General features: G+C 37.3%; 2 protein-coding genes across 2 annotated transcripts in view; one reads left to right on the top strand and one right to left on the bottom strand.

The window, feature by feature from the left end:
- ERC1 (ELKS/RAB6-interacting/CAST family member 1) overlaps positions 1-26303 on the bottom strand; it is a 313654-nt gene that overhangs the window by 98937 nt on the left and 188414 nt on the right. The gene's annotated exons all lie outside the window — the stretch shown is intronic.
- On the top strand, positions 17243-17683 carry LOC122728007 (40S ribosomal protein S19-like). The gene has a single exon (XM_043966010.1). The coding sequence runs from the start codon at positions 17246-17248 to the stop codon at positions 17681-17683; it is 438 nt and encodes a 145-aa protein (XP_043821945.1). The 5' UTR covers positions 17243-17245.

Here is a 26303-nt window from a genome sequence, read left to right as displayed (position 1 = left end):
AATTTATTCCTTTTAAGTTAAATTCTGTGATTCTGTATGCCAACACATTTGTACTTACCAGTCAAAAACTATGGAGTTCATTTCTAAGTGACCAAAGTGGTCTTCCTAGTGTACAAGTAAAAAGATCATGTTGCTTCACTGCTGAAAAGTTCAATACTACCTACCACATAAAGATCAAACTCCACAGGCTATCATTCAAGGTGCTCCACATTCTGGCTGCAGTTATAATTCACAATACTTTCCCTCTGTCTACAGAGTTTGTCATTGTAAAATGAATTACTCCTTGTTTGGGGAATGGTTCTTTGCTTTCTCATTTCTCTAGCTTTGTGAATATTTTTTCATTAATATAATTTTATTAATATAATTTCCTTAAATATAGAATGCCCTTCCCTTCCCAGTTCCATGAACATCCTTTCTGTCCATCAAAGTCCAACTAAAATGCTGCCTCTTGGGGCAGCTAGGTGGCGCAATGGATAGAGCACTGGTCTTGGAGTCAGGAGGACCTGAGTTCAAATCCAACCTCAGACACTTAACACTTACTAGCTGTGTGACCCTGGGCAAGTCACTTAACCCCAATTGCCTCACTAAAGGGGGGGGGGGGAAGCTGCCTCTTTCAAGAACCTTCCTCTATTTACAAAATAAGAACTGGAAGAGACCAATAAATATCAGATAGAAATCTAGGAATTTATTTGATGAATACTTATAGAATATTTATTCATATAACATAAACATTTATTTATATAACATAGCTCCCAAGTAGTTATTAAGGTTCTGCTCAAAAATCTCCAATAAGTAGGAATCCACCACCTCTTAACATAGCCAACTCCACTTCTGGACAATTCTGTTCTAATTTTTTCCTGACATCAAGCCTAAATAAGCCTTATGTACCTTCCAGAAAGAATTAGATGGAGCAACTTCCCCTTCATCTGTCTCAGGACCCTAAAATGTTTTCATGTTCACATATTCTAACTTGTAATTTTTTTTGTGTACATTTCTTATTTCTTCCCATATCTACTCCATAAATTATAAGCATCTTGAGGGCAGGACCTTTAGTTTATTGTTTTTCCTCTCTACCACCATTTGCACATTGCATATATTAGGATTTAAATGAAATCATCCTTTCAAATAAATTTGATATTTCTGGATAAAAATGTAAAGAATTAGCTTTCCTAATATCATTAACTGCTTTAAAAATGTATTACAATAGCTAATGTTATAAAATAATAATAATATAATGTTATAGAAATATATAATTAATGTCATAGAACTAATGTTTATGCATGCAAACTAAGCAATAGACAGGAAATAGGTGGCCTTTCAAAAGAGTGACTGCTGCTAGGTCTTACACTCTAGCTCACAATATTGATGACCATGCAATTACCACCTCGGGCAAATAATATTATAGTGATGTTTAAAGGTGAAGTTTGGTTATGATGAATTTTAAATATGTTATTGTAAAATGACATTTTCTAGGGCAATGTAATATCTATAATACCTGTAATGGATAAACTCATTTGCACTAAACTACATAGAAGCAGATAAAGATAATACTTTGATGATATTAAGGCCTTAATACTTAAAAAAAAAAATGTAACTGGGCTTGAAAGGTTTGATTAAATTAATTCTTTTGGCAAAATGAACCCTGTTACTTATTTATCTCTAACCACACATTTCAATCCAGTGAAAACATTCTACAGCTGCTTGAGTGAAGATGCAGTGTTACACTGAGGTTCCAGGAAATCTCGAATACTCAGGTGGAAAAAGTACAAGATGAATTGTAAATAGAAGTTAGAAAAATACCTATTTCTGCTTGAGGTATTAACACTAATTTTTCCTTCACTGATACAAATAAATCTACAGCTTGTGGCTTTTTCTGGAAATGATTTGCATGCTTTGTATTTCTTTAATTTATTTTGAATTCAGACATCAAATAAAATAAGCATTTCCATATATGAAGTAGAAAAAAAAAAGGATTATCCATGAATTGGATATGATTGTCCATGAAACCGAGTCTCTGTCACATAGAGACTTTCCTTTTAAGAAATTCAGCATGATTGTTGGTAGAGCTGTGAACTGATCCAACCATTCTGGAGAGCAATTTGGAATTATGCCCAAAGGGCGATAAAGCTGTGCATACCCTTTGCCCCAGCAATACCACTTTTGGGTCTTTTTCCCAAAAAAATCATGGAAAGGGCAAAGGGACCCACATGTACAAAAATATTTATAGCTGCTCTTTATGTGGTGGCAAGGAATTGGAAGTTATGGGGATGCCCATCAATTGGGGAATGGCTGGACAAGTTGTGGTATATGAATACAATGGAATACTATTGTGCTGTAAGAAAAGATGAGCAGGAGGAATTCAGAGAAACCTGGAGGGTCTTGCATGGGCTGATGATGAGTGAGATGAGCAGAACCAGAAGAACATTGTACACGGTATCATCAACATTGTGTGTTGATCTACTGTGATGGACTGTATTCTTCTCACCAATGCAATGGTACAGAAGAGTTCCAGGGAACTCATGATAGAAGAGGATCTCCAAATCCAGGAAAAAAAAAAAAAAGAACTGTGGAGTATAGATGCTGAATGAACCATATATTTCTTTTGGTTTTGGTGCTGTTGTTTTTTTCTATTTTGAGGTTTTTCATCATTGCTCTGATTTTTTCTCTTATAACATGACTAATGCAAGAATAGGATTAATGTTATTATGTGTGTGTGTGTGTGTGTGTGTGTATATATATATATATATATAACCTATATCAGATTACTTGCTGTCTAGGGGAGGGGGGAGGGAGGGAGAAAAATCTGAAATTGTAAAGCTTGTATAAACAAAAATTGAGAACTATCTTTACATGTAACGGGAAAAAAATAAAATACTTTATTAATTAAAAAAAAAAGAAATTCAACATGTAACAACTTTCAAAGCTATCTGGTTAGTTAGTGTTTCTTTCTGACCTTTCTTCTGTTATCCTCTGTGCATTAAAAAAAGTACTTTAAAAGACCATCTTTTTTATTGGAGGAGAGGGAGCCCTACTGTTAGTTCCCCTTTCCTTTTCACCTTGATCCACAATTAAAACAAAATAAAACCATTGTAAAAAATACACATAATCTGGCAAAACAAAATCCCACTCTGGGCATGTCAAAAAATTATATTTCATTATGCATTATGTCTATCAGAAAGTCGCGAGTGGCATGATTTATCATCAGTCCTTTGGAATCATGGTTCATCACTATATTGATTTGAGTTATTAAGACTTTCAGAGGGGGTAACTAGGTGGCGCAGTGGATAAAGCACTGGCCCTGGATTCAGGAGTACCTGAGTTCAAATCTGGCCTCAGACACTTGACACTTACTAGCTGTGTGACCCTGGGCAAGTCACTTAACCACCATTGCCCCCCCCCCAAGACTTTCAGAGATTCTGTAATTACAATGTTGTTGCATAAATTGTTCTCTTGCTTCTGCTCACTTTATGTTCTTACAAGTTTTCCCTGGCTTTTCTGAAACTGTACATCATTCCTAGGGGTCAATAACATTGTACTCCATTCATATTTCATGGTTGAACAATTCTTGAGTTGATGAGCACCCCTTTATTTTTCAGTTCTTTGCTACCAGAAAAAGAGCCGCTATCAAAAAAAAAAATGTTGTGCCTCTGGATCCTTTCCCTCTTTCTCTGCAGTAAAGACCTAGGAGTGTTATCGCTGGTCTGAAGGTGATGCCGTTGAGTGACTTTGGGTGTGCAGTACAAAACTGCTTTCCAGAACGGCTGACTCTATTCACAGCTCTACCAACCAATGTTCTTGTTGTCCTGCACTCCTCCAGTAATTTTCATTTTTCCTTTTTGGTCAGCTTTGCCAATCTGCTACATGGGAGGTAGAACACTGAATTGTTTTCATTTGTCTTTGTCAGATTATCAGTAATTTGGAGCATTTTGCATAAGGTCACTGATAGCTTGAATTTCTTCCTTTGAGACTTACATGACCATATCTTTGGACTGGTTATCTCCTGGGGAATGTTTATATGTATATTAATATGTATCTTGTTTATATCTATATTAATCAGTTCTTACAGATCTATTAAAAGAGTCCTTTCTCAGAGTAACTCGCGCCAAAGATTTTCCCCAGTTAATTCTTTCTCATTTTAACTGTATTAGTTTTGTTTGCGAAAACCTTTTTCAATTTTATGTGATTAAAATTGTGCATTTTATCTTCTTGTGATTCTCTTTATACTTTGGTCATGAGCTTTTCTCTAGTTTATAGTGGTGAAAGCATTTCTTTCTTTGGTCTCCTAAATTCATTATTATGTGACTTTTTATATCTGGCCACTTATGCATTTAGCATTCATTGTGGTATATGGGTTAAGATGCTTTAAATCTAATTTCTGTCAGACTGCCAGTTTACCCAGCTGTTTTTGTCAAATAATGAGCCCTTATGTCTATGGGTTTATTTAACACTGTTAGTATGTTTGTTTTTGTATGCTGTGTACCTAATCTGTTCCAGTGATCAACATCTCTTATTTTTTTTTCAGTATTAAATTGTTTTGATGATTATTGCATTGCAGAGTTCATTTCTGGTACCACTAGCCACCTCCATCCCCATACTTTTTTTCATTGTTTCTCTTGAGAATCTTGACCTTTTAGTTGATCTTCATACTATGAAGCAGATCCCTTGTGGCTTCTGAAGACTTTTTATTATTCAGATCAAAAAAGAAAAGAAACCATGACCCAATAAAGAAGAAAAACAAGATAGTAGCAAAAATGGCCAGAATCGAAATAACAGATTGAAAGATATTCTTTAATAATAAATATTTTTAAAGTCATCATTAAGAAGATGAATTAGACACTATGAAAACTAGAAATATAACCTGAGATTCTGAACTAAGAAAGCGCTGGATTTAAAAAAAGCTGTGCAAGCAGAAATTTGCTTGTTTTTTGTTAAGGTAATTCTTTTTCAGCGGTAGCCATGTAGAGAACTAAACCATGAGCTAGATGAATACTTTTAGACAATATATGGACAAGAGATATTCTACAACTTTCAGGGAACTGAGGAATTGATTCCCAAAATTGCTGAAAAAGAAGGATACTTCATATGCTTAGGAAAAAAAATCATGGACATTATTACTACCTATATCCCCCCAAATATAATAAAGAAAAATAACTAATATGCTTACTTTCTCATCTCTCCAAAATCTTTATGAGAATAATCTACCCATATTTTGAGAATATGTTTTATTAAAATATGAAATAGGAACAGGAAAGAATTTGTAAATTATATTCTACAATAGATCACATCACTACAGGAAGATAATTGGCTGGAAAGGTATAGCATGTCCTGTTGTGCTAGCTGTTTTGTTAACTATAAAAAACCATTTGATTTGGTAGAATAAAATGTCAACTTCGGGGGGAGCTAGGTGGCACAGTGGATAGAGCACCAGCCCTGCATTCAGGAGGACCTGAGTTCAAATCCAACCTCAGACACTTGATACTTACTAGCTGTGTGGCTCTGGGCCAGTCACTTAACCCTCATTGCCCCACCAAAAAAAAAAAAAAAAGTCAACTTAAAGGTTTTCTTCTAACAAGCTCCTCTTAAAGATTAGTTAAAATCAAATAAGATAGGGAACAGAGTAGAAAATCAAAAGTCAGAACTAACTGGAAATAATAACCCAAAGTAAGTTTTTTTTTTTAACATCTATTGATATAATCATGCAATTTTTGCTACTGATTGTTTGAGTATAAATTTGTTATCTTTGAAAGACAAACAAAAACAAAAACAAAAACAAGACAAAATAGGGGCAGCTAGATGGCGCAGTGGATAGAGCACCAGCCCTGGAGTCAGGAGGACCTGAGTTCAAATCCGGCCTCAGACACTTGACATGTACTGGCTGTGTGACCCTGGGCAAGTCACTTAACCCCAATTGCCTCACTAAAACAAACAAAAACAAACAAACAAAAAACAAAAACAAAAGACAGATGGCATTTCCACATGCAAACATATATAAAAATTATGCTGAAAAACATCAACTTGAATAGTCTAACTTCTTTTGATATATAACTAGTTACACTTTGCATAGACTGAGATGACTGCTTAGCATTTCAGAATGATATGATATGATATGATATGACCACTTAACAGTAAAATTATACCACTGGGAAAACCCCTCAGATTCTATAGTTGCTTACTTAAGAAAGTCTACATTTTAATTCTATATGCCAGTAGGTTCATTTTAAGTGCATTAAAGATTAAGATGACAAGAAAAACACCTATACCACTGCAGTGTTTTGGGAATGACAAAAGCTTGGTAAGAGGATATTCGTTGGCAGCAAGATGGCACAGTAAAGATGACAGAGTCACAGGAAGGAGGATTGCCCTGGTCTCTACTAAACCTGCTCCATGAAGATCTAGAAAATACACCAGATCTAGTTCTGATTAGGAAGCGAAGACAAAGTCATAGGGAGTCACATTTCCAGACCAGAGTAGCACTTTAGCGAGAAGACAAGAGAAGTCTGCAGAAACTGGGGGTGCCAGGAACATGGTACATGCCAATAGCCAGTAACTGAAAGAGGGCTAAGACAGGGCACCATGGCAAGAAGAATGGGGGCAGAGTGATCCAAGCTAGGGTTGAGCACAAGAGTGGATGGCATCTGGCAAGTTTGTTACCCACTACCCGTTTCAAGATCACAAATCCAGGGTGGAAAGTATGGGTCCCATCTGTGTAGTGAACTAATTTGAATTAAAAAAAGTTTTTTTTTTTTAAAATTAGCAGTATTGACAAAGAAAAAGCAGAATTCACAACTAATGAAGAAAAAATAAAAGCAATTATTAGGAACTATTTTGACCAATTATATGACAATAAAACTGACAACTGCCCAGACTAACAGAATAAGAAATTAAATAGAAATTAAATAAGTCATAAATGAACTCCTAAAGAAAAAACAACTCGAGGACCAGCTGGATTTACAAGTGAATTAAAGCAAACATTTAAAGAACAATAATTCCAATACTATAGCAAATGTTTTTAACCATAAAAATGGATCTTGCCAAATTCCTTTGACACAAATACGGTTTAGATACCTAAGCCAAGAAGAGTCAAAAGAAAGAAAAAAAACTATAGATCGATATTCCTAGTAAGGCTATAGCAATATATTACAAAGATCAAACACTATGACAAAGCTGGATTTATACCAGGAATGGAGGGTGGGTTAATATTTATGCTAACTATAAATATAACTGACCAGATTAATAAAATAACAAAAATAATATGATTTTATTAATAGATAAAAGCTTTTCACACAATACAACATTCATTCCTGTGAAAAAACACTAGAAAGTATGGAAAAGAATGGAGCTTTGCTTAGATGACAAATAGTATCTAAAACTAAGAGTGACCATTATCTGTAACACGGATAAGCTAGAAGACTTTCCAGTAAAATCAGTGGTAAAACAAAGATGTCCATCATTACCATTATTATTCAATATTGCACCAGGAGTACTATCTATCACAATAAAATAAGAAAAGGAAATTAAAGGAATAAGCATAAGAAAAAAGAAAATAAGACTATAATTTTTTTTGTCAATGACATAACTTATTTATAGAACCCTAGAATCAATGAAAAAAGGAACCAAAACCATGAATAACTTCTGCAAAGTTGCAGAACATAAGATAAACCCATACAAATTGTTAGCATTTCTGTATATCACGAAGAAAATGGAGCAGAAAGAGGTAGAAAGAGAAATTCCATTTAAAAAACTAGTCAGAATAAAATACTCAGGAGTTAAACTGTAAAGATGCCTACAGGAATTATATGAACAGAATTACAATATCATTTATAAAGCGATGGAATACTATTGTGCTATAAGAACTGAAGAAGCAGATGATTTTTAGAAAAAACTGGAAAGATGTGTATGATGCAAAGTGAAGTGAACGGAAATAGAACAAATATATAACAATGATACTAAAAACATCATAAACTTTAAAAGACTTAGGAACTCTGATCAATGCAATGATCAACTAGAATTCCAACGAATTTATGAAGCATGCCCCTCTTCTCTTCCCTTCCTTCTTTCAGATACAGATAATATCAGAATAAGTTTTACATGATTATATGTATTTTTGTAACACGATATATATTTTTTAAATAGCCTTCTCAACTGAGGTGGAGAGTGAGGGAGAAAATTAGGAACTGAAGATAAAAATAAAGTTGAATAAAAATGTAAAAAAAGAAGAGGATATTGATTTAAGATTATGCATAATTCAGAGATATCCCAGCTGAATCAAAATTGTATTGGATAATTAGAACCTAGATAAATTGACATCTATGAGTTTTTCTTTCTCTCCATTATGAATTTCTAAATGAACTCCCACAATGTGTGAATTATTGTATAGTAGATATGTACATGCATATACTATACCATGATCCTTATTATCTAAATGGTCTAGATTATTATCTAAAAAGCATCCTGACAGATGAAATAGTTATCCTTAAATAATGTTGTGTAAAGAGAATCCACAGCTAGGTGGTATAGTGGATAGAGGACCTGACCTGGAGCCAGGAGGGCCTCAGTTCAAATTCTGAGCAAGTCAGTTAACTTCTGCTTGCTCAAGTATCTTCAATTGTAAAATGAGACTATTAAGTACCTATGTTCTCAGGGTTATCTTGAGGATCAAATGAGATATTATTTATAAACCATTTAGCACAGTGCCTGTCACATAATAGGCACTAGATAGATGTTCTCTATTAGAATCCTCTATGGTGAAAATGAGACATTAATGCATTCTTGGTGAAGTTGTAAACTGATTCAAACATTCTGTAGAGCAATTCAGAACTATGGTCAAAGGGCTATAGAACCATGCATGCTCTTTGACCTAGTAATACTACTACTAGGTCAGTATCCAAAACGAGATATAAAACAAAAAGTTGATTTTGAAATTGGGGAGATGCCCATCAACTGGGGAATGGCTGCACAAATTGTGGGATGAGATTGTGATGGAACACTATTGTGTTATAAGAAATGATGAGCAGGGAGCAGCTAGGTGGCGCAGTGGATAGAGCACCAGCCCTGGATTCAGGAGGACCTGAGTTCAAAGATGGACTCAGACACTTGACACTTACTAGCTGTGTGACCCTGGGCAAGTCACTTAACCCCAATTTCCCCGAAAGAAAGAAAGAAAGAAAGAAAGGATGAACAGGATGCTATTAGAAAAACCAGGAAAGACTTACATGAACTGATACAAAGTGAAATGTTCTGTATACAAAGTAAAAACAATATTGTAAGATGATCAGCTGTCAACGACTTGGCTATTTTCAGCAATGCAATGATCCAAGACAACTCTGAAGGCCTTATAACAAATGCAATCCATCTCCAGAGAAAGAATTGATGGGTATCTGAATACAGATTGAAGAACAATTTTCTTTTAGTTCTTTTTTCTTAAGTTTTCTTTTGTTTATTTTCTTTCATAACCAAATGTGGAAATGTTTTGTATGACTACACATATATAACTTATATTGAATTGCTTGTGTTCTTAAGGTGGGGAGAGGGGAGGGAGGGAGTAAGAGAATTTGGAACACAAAGTTTTAAAACTTGACGTTACAAATTGTTTTTACATGTAATTTGGGAAAAAATAAAATTCTAAATAAATGGGGAAAAGAGAATCTTCAACAATTGGTATGTAATATGTGTACATGGCTGAAGAAGTCAACGAAATAATACATTGACACTGACTATATCTAGGTCATATAAATTTGGCATAATCATGTCAATTACCTTGGAATATTAATTTTTATTTTAAATTTTGTTTATTTTATATAAATATGGTAATGGTTTATTTATTTCAAATTAAGACTGGTAATTTTTTTTTTTTTAGTAAGGCATTTGGGGTTAAGTGACTTGCCCAGGGTCACACAGCTAGTAAGTGTTAAGTGTCTGAGGCTGGATTTGAACTCAGGTACTCCTGACTCCAGGACCAGTGCTCTATCCACTGCGCTACCTAGCTGCCCCCAAGACTGGTAAATTTGATGTGGCTATATGATGGGGAAGGATAACTGCTAGTTAAAATTTTCAGAGGCTGATGACAATAAATTAATGAAAAACTTGTATCACACAAAGATAGTCCATGCCTTCTGGAAACTAAATCATAGTGGGGGAGACAACACTCATAGGGGAGTGGTAGCCAAGATGGAGTACTTTGGTTCCTAAAGGATGGTTAGAAGATAACTCCAGAGGATGATCAGAGGATGACGTACCCTTACCAGGAAAAATGATAAAGTTGATTTTATCATTTTTATAAAAAATAGAGGTGGGAGAGAAAAGGCATACACATGTACACAGTGGTAAGGCTGATGAGACATCTAGTGAGTAGGGAGGGAAGTGAAGCATAATTGGGCCCTTTCTGAAATACTAGGTCAAGAGAGCTAGTCACCACTCAGGAAAGTGAAACACCAGAGTAGAAAGCTTAGAGATAAAATGGCTAAAACTTCCAGAGCATGGCCAGCTGATATCTATAGGGGCTTTTAATATTTGCAAAGCATTTTATATTATCTTTTTTGAGGCTCACAATTATATTGTGATACTATATATAACATATGCACACACATATCTTTATATTATAACTATATACATGTTAAATATAAAATTTCCACCTCCATTTTATAGAAAGATTTAGCATTTTGCAAATGGCCAGCCACACAGCAAATAAGTACCAGGAGAGGTATTTGAACCCAGGTCTTCCTAATTCTAAGTCCATCATTTTATCCATGGTATCACTATCATCCCTATCTCTCAGGAATATAAAATGAAGAATAATCCAAGTCACATATTTGAGGAACAAGACAGATGTGTTCACATAACATTAATGGGGAAAGCCAACACATTGTAATCAAACAATACTGGTAACTTTTAAAGATGAGAGATACTAAATCCTAAAATCTGGTGAAGAATACTTGGTTTCCCAGAGGGAGATGGAATTTTCAGGAAGACAACACAACTAGTTACTACATACACCTACTTCAATAGTTGCCTTCTCTAAATGTAACAAAAAACTGGATTTCAGTAATGGACACATCTAAGGTCAGCTTTCCTCAATCGATTCAAAACATCAAGAACTGCACCAATTAAAGTACAAGAACAAGAAGAAAAGAAAGAAAAGAAATCCACACAAGGAAATAGGAAAGAGATCAAAGAAATAAATTAACAAAAAAGGATCTTAATAGAGTGATTAAGCTGTGAACCTGGTCTAATGATTTTGTTAGAAAATTTGGAATTATGCAAGATAAGTTACAGCAATAATGCAAATACACTTTTGGATTTTGTTACTGTGAAACTAAAAATCTCATATATTATTACTTGTAATCTGTTTAATTGTACTTTTTCAGTTGTTTGGGTGATGTCAGATGTGTCCTGTGTTGAAATGAAACAATAAAAAATAAAAGTAACTTTTTGGTTGACACTAAAAACTTGACAATCTGGACGGTAAAAATTCTGATGAAGTTTCTTAGTGCAGATATTCTGATGGAGATACAATTTTAAAAAGATTAATAACTACAAGAAGTCTACTAAATACAGTTTTTAAAAAGATTATATGCAGACAAGGAAGATTTGTTAGTGGTGCTAACTATGATTTGGTTTCCCATAAATCCCTGAGAAGCAACTCATATAAAGAATGTGTTACAAGCCCCAAATAAGTAAGAGCTGTGTGGTAAGAAGAGCACACATTTTATCTATGATGGGCTGGTGGTCCTTAAAGAGATGTGAGGTTGGAGGTTTTTAGCAGAATTCTCACTGTCCTTCAGGACACCTTCATGACCCAGAATGATCAGTTGCTGTTGTGAATGCAGAGGTGGAGGAATGTATCTATTTTATCTAAATAACTATATTTTAATTTTAGTAATAAAGTAATATAATTTCATTGCATTTTATAACATACTAGTGTTTAATTTTTCAGTCTATACGCATAGTAAGCACCGGTCATTTGCCAGGCACTGTGTTGCTCTCAAGGTGTTCACAGTCTAAAGAGGGAGACAGCACACAAATGTCTGTAAAAACAAGATAATGTAAAAAATATTAACTTGCTTCCTAATCTAAAAAATTATATCTGGTCCGTAAGTCCCCTCACAGTCGATATTCTGTAACTTTCTATAGCTGTAATTAGCTGTTTGGCTATCTGACTGCTATTAGCTGTCTGCCTATCTACAGGCTATTAGCCAGTTTGTAAGAGCTGTTTAAAAAATTCCCCAACTGCTTCTCTCAGACTGATAAGAAAAAGATTAGGAAGCCTCTTTTCAATTTAAGCAAATACCAGGGTTTATTGATATGGAACAAACTTAGAAATAAAAGCAAGAAATATATGACCTGTGAACTTCGGTACCAGGACTCTGCTGCTGCCTATCCCCGTGCTCCTCTGTGGGTGTGGCCTGCTGTCTCCCTGCATCTCCTTTCTCAGTCCTTCTATGGACCAAGGCTCCTCTTCACTACCTCTCACTGTCAGCTGTGCCTGCTTTCTAGTCCACTTTCTCAGTCCTATCTTTTCACTGCTCCACTCCTTCACTCTGTCTCTGTAGCATCCCCACCGCGTGTCTCCTTTCTCCTTAGCTTCCCCTCTCCTTTCACTCTTCCTCCCCTTTGTCTCCACCCCCCCAGGCTATATAACCCTTCTTCCTCTCAGAAGCCTCCGGCTGGGCCACCCAGGCATGCCAAGCTAATTCGCTGGTCGTGCCTAGAGCAGGTGTCCAAGGCCAGCAGGGGCACAATGCCCCCATGCTGGGCCCGATGAAGCTGGGGTCTGGGCAGAGGAAGCTGGGGCATTCCTGAGGCCCTTTGTGCACATCCCTATTGAGCAGGGTGTGGGCTGGGAATGAGGCTTACATGACTGGGACAGTTTCGAGGAGAGCAGTCACACTGGGGGAGGAGCAGCCTGTTTGGGGCGCCTGAGGCTAATTTTAGTGGCTTACAATACTGATGGAATCAACTGGAGAAAATCTTAAAGAGAAGGCATTAATATTAAGACCCAGGGGTCAGCTAGGTAGTGTAGTGGATAGAGCACTGACCCTGTAATCAGAAGGACCTGAGTTCAAAGCTGGCCTCAAGACACCTGACACTTACTAGCTGTGTGACCTTGGACCACTTAACCCTGGATAACTTGGGGGGAAAAAAAGATTGAGACTTAAAAGAATCCAAGGGAGGTAAGAGGTGAAGATGGGGAGAAGAGTTTCAGGCACGAGGGACATCCATTAAAAATTAATGGAATAGGGGCAGCTAGGTGGCGCAGTAGATAAAGCACCGGCCCTGGAGTCAGGAGTACCTGGGTTCGGATCCGGCCTCAGACACTTAACACTTACTAGCTGTGTGACCCTGGGCAAGTCACTTAATCCTAATTGCCTCACCAAAAATAAACAAATAAATAAAATAAAATTTAAATTAAAAAAAATTAACGGAATGGGGAGGTGGCATATTGCCTGCAAGCAGCAAGGAAGCTAGTGTCTGTGGGGCCCAATTTTTAATTGGGGAGTGTTAGCTAAGCAGCTCGCCTCTGAGCCTGAATCACTAGCTTGGCCTGAGTTAGATCATGTACAGAATAACCTTCAATGTCCTTCCTTCCGAAATACCCTTGATGTCTGTTTGTCTTTTCCACAAACAATAAAACACATTAAGAAAGGTGAACACAGACTCTTTCCAAAGTGATAACAAATTCCCTACTGAATGACTAACAAGCTCATTATAGTTAATGACAGCAGAAATTTAATTGTAAATCATTAAACTTGTCTGTTCAACCCATTCCAGTTCTTTAAATTACCAGACCAGTCCTGGTTGCTCTCTGACCTGCAAATCCTAATAGAACCAAGATGTCTGTAAAGTTGTTCTGCTGTGGCATTTGGATTTCAGGAAATAGTTCGACCACCCCCTCTTTTTCCCTTTCCCCTCTTGGGCAAATCTCAGAAACTGGAGAAGAACCCTTTTGACAAATATGAAAGGCAAATAGAACACAAAACCCCCTAGAGAATACAAAATAATCTTTGAGCCTGTGACATTGGGTCAACAGTAAAACTAAAATGATGACAAGCTATAATAGGCATTGAACTGATGGTAATTGACAAACCAAGGAGTGTCTGTGTGTATATGGAGTGGATACATGAAAGAAAAAAAATGAACCAAGATAAGAGGACCTCTAAAAGACTATTATTCCCTTTTCCATTTTATTCTATCAATCAGTGTTGTTTCCTGGTGAATAATTTAAAAATGATTTTCTCACACACAAAGTAATCCTAATAGCATCAGACAAAAGAGTTCTAGTGAGGCCAGGAGCTCTGAGAGGTTTTAATGGCACTGGAACATAGGCATGTCATATACTCCAATTTTCCTAGGGTTTTTTTCCTGAAGGAAAAAGTCTTTGGTCCCCCCACCCCCCAAGTCTTTAATGGTTATTTACTGAATTAACTACCTAGAAGGAGAGTGATGAACTACAATGGTATGTGTCTCTCTCTCATTGTACTTTATAACGTCTTTCATACACATTCCTTTTTCTCCTCATACACTTCTAGTGTCTTCTTTCAGGCTTCATGGCTGGTTGGCCTCCCTGCTTCAAGTCTCTTCCTTCCTTCAGTCAATCCTCAATTCAGTTATCAAAGGCATTTTCCTAAAGTACAGTCAGTCAACTAGTATTTAATTAAGCACTGACTCTGCCAGGTGCTGTGCTAAGCACTGGGAATACAGAAAAAGGCAAAAGGTCATCCTTGCTCTCAAGAAGTTTACAATCTAGAATTTGTAAAAAAAAGTAATCACTCTCAGTTTTTAGTTTGGCTCTCCAACTTGGTGGTGAGAAGTAACAAAGGTTGTTGTAATACTTAGTATTAAATTTGGCTTTTTCAAGTAAAAGACTAGGTTTCAAAATTTTATAGAAATAGATCTAACTTTCTCTACGTGTATACTTTCCACAGAAGGGAGCTAGTTATTTACTTACAATTATTATTCTTTAAATCAACCCTCTGAACCTTGGAAAACAAGGCCCTCTCCCATTCAATTGTAAGGTAAAGCAAATGTAAAATAACTCTGAATTTTCATAGAGTTCAGTGAAGATGTTGACGGCCATACCATCTATGTTCCACAAATGATTTGTTCTCTTTCCTGAGTAGAATCCAGTTTAATTTCTTTTTATAGAATGTGTGTGTATTTCTTATATAGGAATTTGCATGTTGTCTCCCTCATTAGATTGTGAGCTCCTTGAAAGCATGAATTGTTTTCTGGTATTCCCAATGTTGCCTGGCATACAGTAGGTACTCAATCACTGCTTATGAACTGATTGGTACCAACTCTAAACACTATTATCTTTTAGCCCCTAGAAGATGGCTTATGAGACTTGGAAATATATATAGGTCAAATGAAATCTGAGTTATGGCTATTACTGCTTATGGTTTCCTCTAGCTACATCTCAAGTGATGTTGGGAACTGGGAACATTAAGGAATATCAGGGCTGGGAGAACCACAAGGATGGGAGCAGGACAAGGAAGAGTCACTGTAAAGTTGAGATAACCCTTCACAGTGAAGGGAGGGAGAACCTTCTACAAAACAGCCAGGAGTCTCAAGGATCAAAGCAATGCTGAACAGATGCCACATGGAGGCAGCAGAGGCTTGCACGGGATCTGAACATGAGGATGCTCTTGAGAAGAATGGCACAAAATGAAATGAGGAAAATTTCATTGGGGGATCTTTAGGGGCTACAGATTATTTATTTAGTTTTGGTAAAAATTTCAGTTGTATAAACAGCCTAATAAAGCTCTGCTGTTGTTTTTTCTTCTTTTCCTTCTTTTTCCCCTCTTACTCTTCTATCATCATAATCATCATCACCACCATCACCACATCCAAATTATGCAGACTAGAAATGTGGATTTTATCTAAATATTTTTAAAATAAGTAGTTGTTTTTAAAAATGCATTTTCTCTGAAGTCTGAAAGAATAATTTTATAATCTCAGAAGGGAATTCCCCTTTGTTTGCCATGAGATGAAGGTTTTTATTGAAAAATGTGTTACTCCTGGACAGATGAATATCAAACAAGGGAAAAAAAAAAGTACTTAAGAAATCTTAGCCAAGTGACTCAAGATTAGTCCAACAGAGCAATTAGGGTACTGGAAGTCAGATCTCACTCTGATATCTCTTTTCAAAGGTCCTGAAAATTCTGTAAATTCCATAAAACAGGTGGTAAACCTATATGATTTAACATTCTTTTGACTTGATGCTTTCTTGATTAAGCAAAAATTTTCCAGATAGCTTGTTTAAATAAAATTTAATGTTGTATTAAGTTAAAGAACTTTTTTAGAAAGAAAATCTCCATGTCTTTCATTCATTAAACATTTCTCAAATGACTACCAGGGGGAACTGTGCTAGTTGCAAAATGAGATAGAAAGATATGACAGTTGCTGACCTCAAGTAACCTATAAATCTAGAAAGAGTGATATTAAGACATAAAATTATAATATGAAGTTGAATATAATAGCAATCTATTTTTATGTAGCATTTTGCAGTTTACAAAACACTTAACTCAAAGCTACCCTGTAAGATAGGTGATTCAAATATCTTATTTCTACTTAAGAGATGAGGGAAGAGGGGCGGCTAGGTGGCACAGTGGATAAAGCACCGGCCCTGGATTCAAGAGTACCTGAGTTCAAATCCGGCCTCAGACACTTGACACTTAACTAGCCGTGTGACCCTGGGCAAGTCACTTAACCCCCATTGCCCCGCAAAAAAAAAAAAAAAGAGAGAGAGAGATGAGGGAAGAGGTTCAGAGAGGTTCACTGATTTGACATAGGTCAGACTGGAAGTAGGAGGAGATATGTATAGTGTTATAAGAGCAAATAGGAGAGAGATATTTATAGTGAGCAGTTCTCAAACCTTTTTTTGCTCTCAGAAACCCTTTACCTTTAAAAAAAAAAAGTGAGTACACCAAACAGCTTTTACTTATGTAGTTATATCCAATACTGTGCTGAGAAGTGATAATTAAATTTTCAACTATGGGCATTTACACCTCAGAAATCTGTCAATCTTGACAAATATGGGCTTGCTTTATTGTTTTATCAGTTGTCTAGATTTAACAAAGTCTTAATAATGCATATTGAACTTAAAAGTGGGTGTGCACACATTTTTTTCGGGAAAACCCAGTTGTTAAACATTTACCAGTACACATCTGGTTGTATTCTAGTGATATTTACTGTATTAGAAATCAAAACTGCTTTTTTTTCCCCTGACTAGTCACACAGAGCCCGCACAATGCCCGGAGTCACGGTGAAGGACGTGAACCAGCAGGAGTTCGTCCGGGCCCTGGCCCCCTTCCTGAAAAAGTCAGGGAAGCTGAAAGTCCCCGAATGGGTGGACACGGTCAAGCTGGCCAAACACAAGGAGCTGGTGCCCTATGACGAGAACTGGTTCTACACCCGGGCTGCCTCCACCGCCCGCCACTTGTACGTCCGAGGCGGGGCAGGGGTGGGATCCATGACCAAGATCTACGGTGGGCACCAGTACAACGGGGTCATGCCCAGTCACTTCAGCAGAGGCTCCAAGAGCGTGGCCCGGAGGGTCCTGCAGGCCCTGGAAGGCCTCAAGATGGTGGAGAAGGATCAGGATGGGGGCCAGAAGCTGACACCTCAGGGACAGAGAGACCTGGACAGAATTGCCGGACAGGTGGCTGCTGCCAACAAGAAACATTAGGACAGACCACACCAGATTCACTAATAAATTGACTTGTTTGTAAAAAAAAAAGAAAAAAAAGAAAAAAGAAAAGAAAAAGAAAAAAAAAAGCAAAACTGCTAAACTTTAAACATAATCAATTATTAATTTATTTTAAAACAATAAATTTATCATATGTTAATATAAATAATACTTTTAATGAAAAATAGCTATATTTCCCCAAAAAAATTTAAAAGAGAAAAGTGGCATTGTTTTACATATGTTCTTAATGTCTGGTTTAATAAAAGAACAGCTGTATTCTCATATCAGCTTCTACATTCAACCCACTGCAATACGTTGTTTTGGTTTACTTATATATAAAGGAAATATGGCCTCACACAAATAAGTAGCTGAAAGTATTATGACAAAAATAGTTTTGGCCTTGTGGACAGCCAGAAAGGATCTTGAAGAGCTAATAGGTCCACAAACCACACTTTTGAGAACTACTGTCTACATCTATAAAATTCAAGGAAATGGAATTTCAAATATTTTTAATACTCCCAAATTCCTAAGACAACTTTTAAAAAAATTATTTTATTTTATTTTTTCACAATTTTTTTATTGAATAGAATTTTATTTTCCAAAATGTATTAAAAACAAATTTTAACATCAATTAAAAAAAAATTTGTGTTCCAACTTCTCTTCCTCCTCCATTCCCACCTCCCACCCACTAGAACTCAAGCATTTCAAAACAAGTTTTACATGAGCAGGACACTATTAGAAAAACCTGGAAAGGCCTCCATGAACTGAAGCAGAGTGAAATGTACTGTATACAAAATAATGGCAATAGTGTAAGATGATCTGCTGGGAAGCATGTGGTTATTTTCAGGAAGGCAATGATCCAATATGACCCTGAGGGTCTTATGAAAATGGCAACCCATCTACAGAGAAAGAAGTGAGAGACAACTTTTTTTCTGTGCCAAATCCAATGGATGTTTTTCAGTCATCCTCCTCCTTGACCTCTCTGTAGAATCTGACAGTACTGTGACCTAATAATCCTAATCCCTATAATCTCTCCTCCCTCATCTTCCACAAAACCACAATCCTCAGCTTCCTTTCTGTCTCCTTTACTGGCTCTTCTTCCTCTCTCTACTCCCTTTAACTTGGTATTCCTTAAGTGTTTCTATTAGGGATATTTAACTTGGAGAAGATAAGATTCAGAGGATATATGACAGTTTTCAAGTATCTGAAAGGCTGTCATGTGGAAGAGTGATTGTTCTGTTTTGTCCAAGGAAGCAGAAACATAAGCAATAGGTACAACTGCAATCAGGCAAATTTAGGCTGTATCTCAATACAAATCATGCTCTTTAACTGGGTGTCCCCCAAGGCTCTGCCCTGGGCCTGATTTGTCCCCCACCCCCAATATTATTTCACTTGGCAAACTCATCAGCTCTCATGGATTGGAGCAAGCCTTCCCTCTACAATATATTTCTACAATATACACAACAGGTATCAAGTTTTCAGAGAGACACTTAACTGGGGATATATAGAAACAGGGCCCCAACCTAGTACATGAGACTCCAAAATAAGGAAACCAATTTAAAAGCTGGTACCGTCTCTTCATCTTATGGGCTTAGAGAATTGTCTGCATCATATTATGATGTTAGGTCATTCGCTCAGGGTCTGACACAAAAGTGTCAGGGGTGGGATGTGAACTCAGGGCTTCCTAGCTCCAAGGCTGTCTTTCTGTCAATCATATAATGCATGCAGCACATGAAACAGAGGATTAACTGATAGGGTAAGGTTTTGAGAGAGACAAGATGGGAATAGATCAAAGACCCAGATGCCCCATAGCTTCTCCTTTGTGTCTGTTGAGAGTATTTTCCTTTTGCTCTGACAATGTTTCCCAGGGCAGTAGGGGTGGGGGAGGTGATGCTAAGCTATGCTGACAAGGTGCCCCACATATTGGTTATGGAAACACCAAAGGTATTTCAATTTGATGACAATAAAAGAAAGCTGTTTTACTTCTAAAGGAATTATATAGGGTAACCAGGTAATTGTTGGTGTCAATGACTCCCAATCTCTGATAGAGACATATCTTCTTGTTGTTTGTCCTTTATTCTTTTTTTTTTTTTAAATGAGGCAATTGGGGTTAAGTGACTTGCCAAGGGTCACACAGCTAGTAAGTCTTGAGTGTCTGAAGCCGGATTTGAACTCAAGTACTCCTGACTCCAGGGCTGGTGCTCTATCCACTGCGCCACCTAGCTGCCAATTTTATTTTTTTATTTTTTTATTTTTAGTGAGGCAATTGGGTTTAAGTGACTTGCCCAGAGTCACACAGCTAGTAAGTGTTAAGTGTCTGAGGCCGGATTTGAACTCAGGTCCTCCTGAATCCAGGGCCGGTGCTCTTTCCACTGTGCCACCCAGCTGCCCCTTGTCCTTTATTCCTAAAGAGGACCATGACATCAGGTAATGTCATAGACTTGCAGTGAATTGGATTTAAGTGAGAGAGGGCTGTGCTACCTCACTCTCTCCTCCAGAGCCATCTGGGTCCAGTGGCAAGATTAGATAGACAGACAGATTAGATAGGTGGATATATATCTATCAGGATGACTGGAGATGGCCCTGGATGTTTTAAGGCAACTGGGGTTAAGTGACTTGCTCAGGGTCACACAGTTAATAATTGTCTGAGATGAGATTTGAACTCAGGTCTTCCTGACTCCAGAGCCAGTGCTTTATCCACTGCACCCCTTAAGAAATGTATCTTAAAGGAAAATGTATGACTCAGGAGATACGGTCCAAGATAACCCTTTGTGACCCTTACTGTTAAGTGGAAGTGACCCCAAGATATACAAGACTTTAAATAATGAAACAGAAGGTCTGGCTGATTCAAGGTGCATAGGCATTAAGTATGAGCCTAGTAGGAAATATTGTATGTCCTTCATCTAAGGACCTATATAGCTAAATTAATATTTTCTGCCATAACTCATAGATGAAAAGAGAGACTGTTTCCTACAATGGAAGAAAAACTAACTATATTTTTTAAATTATAGATACTTGAAGCATATCTATTCTTCAAACAGAATACTTAAATGGTATTTCAAAGGTATAGGCAATTAAAAAAACCAATCATTCCTGTAAAAAATTCTATCAATACCAAAGAAAGAGTTCAGCTAGATATTTGACATGCCATGCTTCAGAATACCAATGCTAAGTAGAGCTGCAAAAAAGGAAACCAGATCACTAATTGGCATTCCAACACAGTCATTTACAGAAATAAACTTGTTTTAGAAAAAGGGAACTATGAAATTTAGGCAAACTCATCTGAGACAATATACAATGCAGACTTAAACCCCTGGCAGAGGGGTGACAACAGTACTAAAATGTAGTTGCAGGGCTAACTTTCAAACTTTCAAGCAATTAATCAACATTAGACAACCCAAATATTCAGTACACAAAAGTTCAAGAACACTTTCCAAGCAAGTATAACGGTCAAACACAGTAAGCTAAGATCCCCAGTACTTTGGGAAGAGACCTTTTTGGGTATAACAAGGGCTGCTGTAGTCTTTGCTTTATCTTGATTGATGGGAGTTTCCCAGAAGAAGCCCTGTCTAAAGAGGACACCACGTTTGCGTTACATATTTGCCATTCCTACTACAGTATGGTATGAATAAATTATAGGACTGAGGTCAGAAAAGCCACCCCATAAAAAGATTCATGGAGTCAGCAGTACTGTCCCCTTAGGACTATGTATTTTATTACAATAAACCTTAGAACAAGATGAGAAAAAGGGAAAGATATACACAACTGAATAAAAAATTCCAAAGAACAGCAAGGAGAGATAAAAAAGTTTTCTTAAATACACAAAGCAAAGAAATAGAAGAAAACAACAGAATAAGACAGACAAGAGATCTCTTCAAGAAAATGAAAGCTATCAAGGGGAAACCATGCAAAAGTGAACATGAAAAAAGAGAAAAAATGGTAAGGATTTAAGAAAAACAGAAGAGATTAAAAAGAGGTGGCAAGAATACATAAAACAGCTTTTTTCTTTGTCTTTTAAATATATTTATTTTTGTTTTTAGACTTTTATTTTCCAAGTTACATGTAAAGGCAAATTTTGACATCAATTAAAAAAAAAAACTTTGTGTTCCAACTTCTCTTCCTCCCTCCCCTCCCACCCCCACCCCAAGAACTCAAAAAATTCAACATAAATTATACATGAGTAATCATGACAAACAATTCTACATTATCTAGGTTGTGAGAGAAAACTGATAAAAACAAAACTTCAGATTCAGGAATTGTCCCCCCAAAACGTGTTTCAGTTTGTTTTCAGATACCATCAGTTCTTTCTCTGTAGATGGACTGCAATTTTCCTAAGTTCTTCAGCATTATATTGAATCACTGCCTTGCTGAAAATAACCACTTGCTTCCCAGCAGATCATCTTACACTAATGCTGTTATTTTGTATAGGTACATTTCTCTCTGCTTCAGTTCATGTGGGTCTTTCCAGGTTTTTCTGATAGCATTCTTTTCATCATAATTTTTATGTAGTCCCTTGAATTTGATAGAGAATTTTCTTCACAATAGCCCAGCAGAGTGGTACCATACATTTTGACATTGTAGTGAATCATAATAACTATTTCCCTCCATCCCATTCCCTTCCAATGATATTTATTCTATTGTCTATCTTATATTGCTCATATCCTCCTCAAAAGTGTTTTGCTACTCACTGTCCCCCCCCCCCGCCCCCTGCTCTGCCCTCCCTTCATTCACCCTTCCCTCCTTATCCTCTTCCCCTCCTACTTTCCTGTAGGCTTAAATAGATTACCCTTCCCAATTGCGGGTGTGTATTATTCCCTCCTTGAGCCCAGGCTGATAAGGTTAAGGCCTTTGAGTCAATTCTATTTTCTAAATTTTTCTTCCTCCCTCCCTCCCCAACTCTGCCTATGAAATCAAGCAATTCAATATATGTCATAAATGTGGTGTTATGCAGAACATCTTCACCTTCCTCAAAAGTGCTTTGCTTTTTACAGCTCCCTCCCCCAAACTTCTCTTCTCTCCTTCCCCTCTTCTCCCCCCCCCCCATCTCCTTCTCCTCCCACTTTTCCTCAGGGCAAAAATGTATTACTATACCCTCTTGAGTATGTATGTTATTCCCTCTTTCCCTCCCCTCCATAGGCTTTTTTTTTTTTTGGTTTCCTTCATATGAGCTACCTCTCCCCATTCCACCTCCCACCTCCCCCAGTCTATTCCTCCTACCCCTCCCCCTTATTTTAAAGAAGTCATTATGGGCTAGCTGGGTGGCACAGTGGACAAAGCACCAGCCCTGGGCCCAGGAGGCCCAGAGCCCAAATCCGGCCCCCGGCACCAGACCACCCACCCTATTTGCTCCACAAAGAACAAGGATACACAAAAAATAAATGCTTTACAAATACCATCCCTTCATATTCAGCTCAGACCTGTGTCCTCTGTGTATTCCCTGCTGAAAAAGTTCTTATGAGTTGGAAGTATTATTTTCTCATGTATGACTGTAAACAGTTTAACCTTTTAATGTCCCTCATGATTTCTTTTCCCTCTTTAGCTTTTTATGATTCTCCAGAGTCTTGTATTTGAAAGTCAAATTTTCTATTCAGTTCAGGTCTCTTGATCACAAATGCCTAAAATTCCTCTTTTTCATCAAAGTACCATTTTTTCTTCTGAAAGATTATAATCAGTTTTGCTGGCTATGTGATTTTTGGCTGTAGTCCCAGTTCCTTTGCCCTCTGGAATATCATATTCCATGCCTTTTGGTCCTTTAATAAAGTTGCTAGATCTTGATTTATCCTTATTGGAGCTCCACAGTATTTGAATTCCTTTTTTCTAGCTGCTTGCAATATTTTCTCCTTGACCTGGGAGTTCTGGAATTTGGCTATAATATTCCTGGAGGTTTTCCTTTTGGGATCTCTTTCAGGAGGTTATCAGTAGATTCTTTCAATTTCTATTTTAGCTTCTGCTTCTAGAATATCAGGGCAATTTTCCCTCACAATCTCTTGGAGGATGGTGTTTAAGCTTTTGTTTTGGTCATGGTTTTCAGGTAGTCCAATGATTTTCAAATTCTCTCTCCTGGATTTATTTTCCAGGTCAGCTGTTTTTCCAAGGAGATATTTCACATTGCCCTCTATTTTTTCATTCAATTGGATTTGCTTTACTGTGTCTTAGTTTCTCATAATGTCACTAGCTTCCATTTGTTCAATCCTAATTCTTAGGCAATTATTTTCATCAGTTTTTTTTATCTCCTTTTCCATTTGGCTTTTCAAACTGTTGACTTTTTTCTCATGACTCTAATGAATTGCTCTCATTTCTCTTTCCATTCTTTCCTCCCTCTCCCTACATCTTCCTTCTATCTCTCCTAATTTCTCTTCAAAGTCTTTTTTGAGAGATTCCATGGCCTGAGACCAGTTCATATTTTTCTTGGAAGCTTTGGATGTAGGGGCCCTGTGATTAACTTCCTCATCTGAGACTGCACCTTGTCACTGAAGAAGCTTTCTATAGTTCTGAACTTTCTTTGCTTGCTCATCTTTTACTTGATTTTAAACTCTCCACTGGGGGGGGGGGGGGGGGCGCGCCTGCTTCTAGGTTCCACTCCTGTTTCCAGCTTCAGAGGGTCCCAGGTGTTTTGGTTTGAGGGAGGGCAGGTTTTAATCTCACCTGGCCTGTTCTCTGGTCTGAAGATAACCTCAAGCCTACTTACTGAACAACCAGCTAGCAAAGCTTTCTGTGGTGTGGTTCTTAGCTTCCATGAGCCTGCACTCCTTACCCACCTGGGCCTCCTGCCACTCAGGATTTCTTCCTGGTTCCCCACTGGGGTGGGACAGCTGAATTCCTCCCTAGGTCCCACTGATACTCCTGAATTTTTCCCCCAGCCAGCAGTTCAGCCCTCTCACCTGACCGCATGCTCAGTTCTAGAAGATGCTGATGCTGTAGCTGATTCAGAGGCTCTGGAATAAATTCCTCCAGCTGCGTGCCTGGTGTCTCTTTTAGTGCGATTGCGGGGTTGGACTTTACTTGTGGCCCAGCACAACCCCCTGAAATCTATCTATAGTTGGAGAATAATCTCAGCCTGTATTTTTGTGTGTTTTTTCTGCTCTAGGGGTTCTTTTATTGCTGTTTTTGGGGTGATTGTATCAGGAGCTCTGTGCGTTTAATGTCTTTCCTCCACCATCTTGGCTCTGCCCCCTCATAAAAGAGCTTTACGAGAAAGATCTTAATATCACCAATAATCTTACTTATCTAGAGCCATACCTCCTAAAGACTGAAGTCAAGCAGGTATTAGGAAACACTTCTAACAATAAGGCTAATAGAGGTGATGGAATTCCAACTGAGCTATTTAAAATCCTAAAAGATGATGCTATTTAGTGCTGCACTCCATATGCCAGCAAATTTGAAAAACTCAACAGTGGCCACTGGGTTGGAAAAGATCAGTTTACATCCCAATCCTAAATATGGATGATGCCAAGGAATGTTCAATTGTGCTCATTTCATCCGTAAGGTTATACTTTAGATTCTGCAAACTAAGCTTCAGCAATATATGAGCTGAGAACTACTAGAAGAGGAGGCTGGTTCTTGAACAGGCAGAGAACTAGAGACCAAATTGCCAACATTCACTGGATTATGGATAAAGCAAGAGAATTTCAGAAAAACATCTATTTCTGCTTCATTCACTACACCTTTGACTACACTGCCTTTGACCCTGTGGATCACAACAAAATGTGGTAAGTCCTCAAAGGGGCAGGAATACTAGATCATCTTATTTGTCTCCTGAGGAACTGTATGTGAGCCAAGTAGCAATAGTTAGAACCAAATATGGAACAACTGATTAGTTTAAGATTAGAAAAGGAGTATCACATGGCTGTCACCTTATTTAATTTATATGCAGAATACATCATGCAAAATTCCAGGCTGGAATCAAGGTTGCTGGGAGAAAAAGCTACAATTTCAGATTTGCAGAAGGGGAAGGGGAATTAAGAAGGGATTAAGAAGGAATTAAGAAGCGTCTTGATGAGTATGAAAGAGGAGAATATAAAAGCTGCCTTGAAGCTTAACAGAAAAAAAAATCTAAGATCTTGGCAATTGTTCTAATCACTTCCTGGCAAAAAAGTAAGAAGAAATGTGAAGAGTGTCAAATTTCATATTATTGGGCTCAGAGGTCATTGCAGATTTTGACTCTAGCCATGACATCTTTTGATGCTTCCTCCTTGGAAAAAAAAGCCATGAAAAATCTGGACAGCACGTTAAAAAGCAGAGAAATACCTTTCTGACAAAGGTCCATATAGTAAAAGTTATGTTTTTCCATTACAATGTATGGCTGAGAGAGTTAGACTATAAGGAAAGTTGAACATTGCAGAATCAATGCTTTCAAACTGGAGTGCTAGAGAAAAGTTTTTAGAGTACCTTGGACAACAAGTAGGTACAATCAGTCAATACTTAAAGAAATTAATTTAAGTAATTCACTGGAAGGTCAAAACTGAAGCTGAAACTTAAATGCTTTGGCCACATAATGAGAAGATGGGGCACAAATGAAAAAGACTCTAAAAGATTGAAGGCCAAAGGAAAAGGGGATGGCAGAAAATGAGATGGATACATAGTATCATGGAAACAAAAAACATGAACTTGGATAGACTTT

The sequence above is a fragment of the Dromiciops gliroides genome, chromosome 5 (assembly GCF_019393635.1).
Source record: "Dromiciops gliroides isolate mDroGli1 chromosome 5, mDroGli1.pri, whole genome shotgun sequence".
Lineage (NCBI taxonomy): Eukaryota > Metazoa > Chordata > Mammalia > Microbiotheria > Microbiotheriidae > Dromiciops > Dromiciops gliroides.
The sequence above is the reverse complement of the archived record's forward strand: the minus strand, read 5'-3'. Positions and strand labels throughout refer to the sequence as shown.